Below are 1,897 nucleotides of genomic sequence, written 5' to 3'. Positions count from 1 at the left end.
TGAACTTCTACTGTGAACTGACTACTTCTGTTGTTTAGTCGTTAAGTGTTGTAAACTCTTTTCGACTCCATGGACTCTATCCCACCAGAATATGCTGTACTGAAGTGGGTTGCCATTTTCTTTTTCAAGGTATCTTCCTGATCCAGGGATTGAGTCAGTTTTCCTGAGTCTCTTGCATTGGCAGGTGGTTCTTTACCACTGAGCCAAGAGGAAAGCCCATGAACTGACTATGCACAGTGAATACATTTTTGGAGTTCTTGTTAAATAGGTTTAGTAATTTTACGTATCTTAAGGGCAAGAGTTAAGCAGTATAACTGAAGGTGATTTTTCAAGCTCTGAGCAATTTACTTTTTAGTACTATACAAAAAAGACCAGGATATAGCATTCACTAATATCGTGTATTAGGAGTAGAGTAACTCTTCTGCCAAAATGTTTACATGAGGCAGTATCACAGTGATACTTTGAATGTAATATAATCCTTTGTACAAGTACATTCTAGCTCATAAATTTCTATATGTGAATACATTTTAGAGATTATTTTGTATTATTATATTCCATGTGAAGTGAAAGTCGTTCAGTCCTGTCTGAATCTTTGTGACCCCATGGACAATATAGTCCATGGAATTCTCCAGGCCAGAACTGGATTGGGTAGCTTTTCTCCTGGGGATCTTCCCAACCCAGGGATAGAACCCAGGTCTCCTGCACTGCAGGCGGATTCTTTACCAGCTGAGCCACAAGGGAAGCCCCTATTACATGTGATCTATGTGCATATCCAGTTATGTAGAATTATGAGATACACATTTAAAATAAACTTTCTCCCTTTGTCTACATCTTTCTTACTCTTTCTAATCAGTTTCCCTTGATTTCCCTCATTCCCACTTTCTCTAAAATGTACATATAAAATGATCATACTTTAATCCTATAAAACTCAATCTGAAAAAGTCATTTTATATGAGTGACTGATACAAACCAAGTTTCATTATTTGAGTTTATTATTATTATTTGTTATTTTTTATTAACTATCAACATATAACTCAATATACAACTTTCTGTGATAGTATAGAGCTCAATTTCAGTGAGTACATCATTTATTCAAATAGTTGCATATAAAACCACATGACCATCTCTTTGAACATGACAGATTTTCTTCTTTATCCCTGCACTGGTTTTGGAAGATACCTTTAATAAATTACTAAACGCTTGATTTGACAGGAGCCATGTGCTAACAAAGGATGGAACAGAAAAATGAAAGTTCTTTCACTGGATTTATCTTATTGGGCTTCTCTGACGGGCTTCAACTTGAGCCAGTTCTCTTTGTGGTTCTTTTGATCTTCTACATCTTCACTTTGCTGGGAAACACAACCATCATTGCATTGTCCTACTTGGACCCATGTCTTCACACCCCGATGTACTTTTTCCTCTCTAACCTGAGCTTTCTGGACATGTGCTACACCACCAGCATTGTTCCCCAGTTCCTGTTTAATCTCAGCAGAGCAGACAAATCCATTTCCTTTGGCGGTTGTATAGTTCAAATGTACATCTCTCTGGCGTTGGGAGGTACAGAATGTATTCTCCTAGGAGTTATGGCATTTGACCGCTATGCAGCTGTTTGCAGGCCCCTTCACTACACAGTAATCATGTACCCCCGTCTGTGTGCCCTGATGGCTTCTGCTTCATGGATCATTGGTTTTGCCAACTCCTTATTGCAGACAGTGCTTGTCTTCCTTTTACCTCGTTGTGGGAGAAATAAATTGGCCCACTTCTTTTGTGAGATCCCTCCATTTCTCAAACTTGCCTGTGTTGACACCACTGTGAATGTGTATGCGACCTTCTTTGCCAGTGTCATCATGCTTCTCACACCTGTTTCATTAATCATGTTCTCCTATGGTCGGATTGT

General features: G+C 38.7%; 1 protein-coding gene across 1 annotated transcript in view; it reads left to right on the top strand.

The window, feature by feature from the left end:
- The first annotated feature begins 1,232 nt into the window (after nt 1–1,232).
- The window catches only part of LOC120870270 (putative olfactory receptor 2B8), an 11,155-nt gene continuing 10,490 nt past the window's right edge, over nt 1,233–1,897 (top strand). Inside the window, exon 1 of the mRNA XM_040249893.1 lies at nt 1,233–1,895. Within this exon, the coding sequence (XP_040105827.1) occupies nt 1,233–1,895 (663 nt within the window). The remainder of the gene's footprint in view (nt 1,896–1,897) is intronic.

Source organism: Oryx dammah, unplaced genomic scaffold (genome assembly GCF_014754425.2).
Source record: "Oryx dammah isolate SB20612 unplaced genomic scaffold, SCBI_Odam_1.1 HiC_scaffold_11, whole genome shotgun sequence".
Lineage (NCBI taxonomy): Eukaryota > Metazoa > Chordata > Mammalia > Artiodactyla > Bovidae > Oryx > Oryx dammah.
This window is presented reverse-complemented; position numbering and strand designations above follow the sequence as displayed.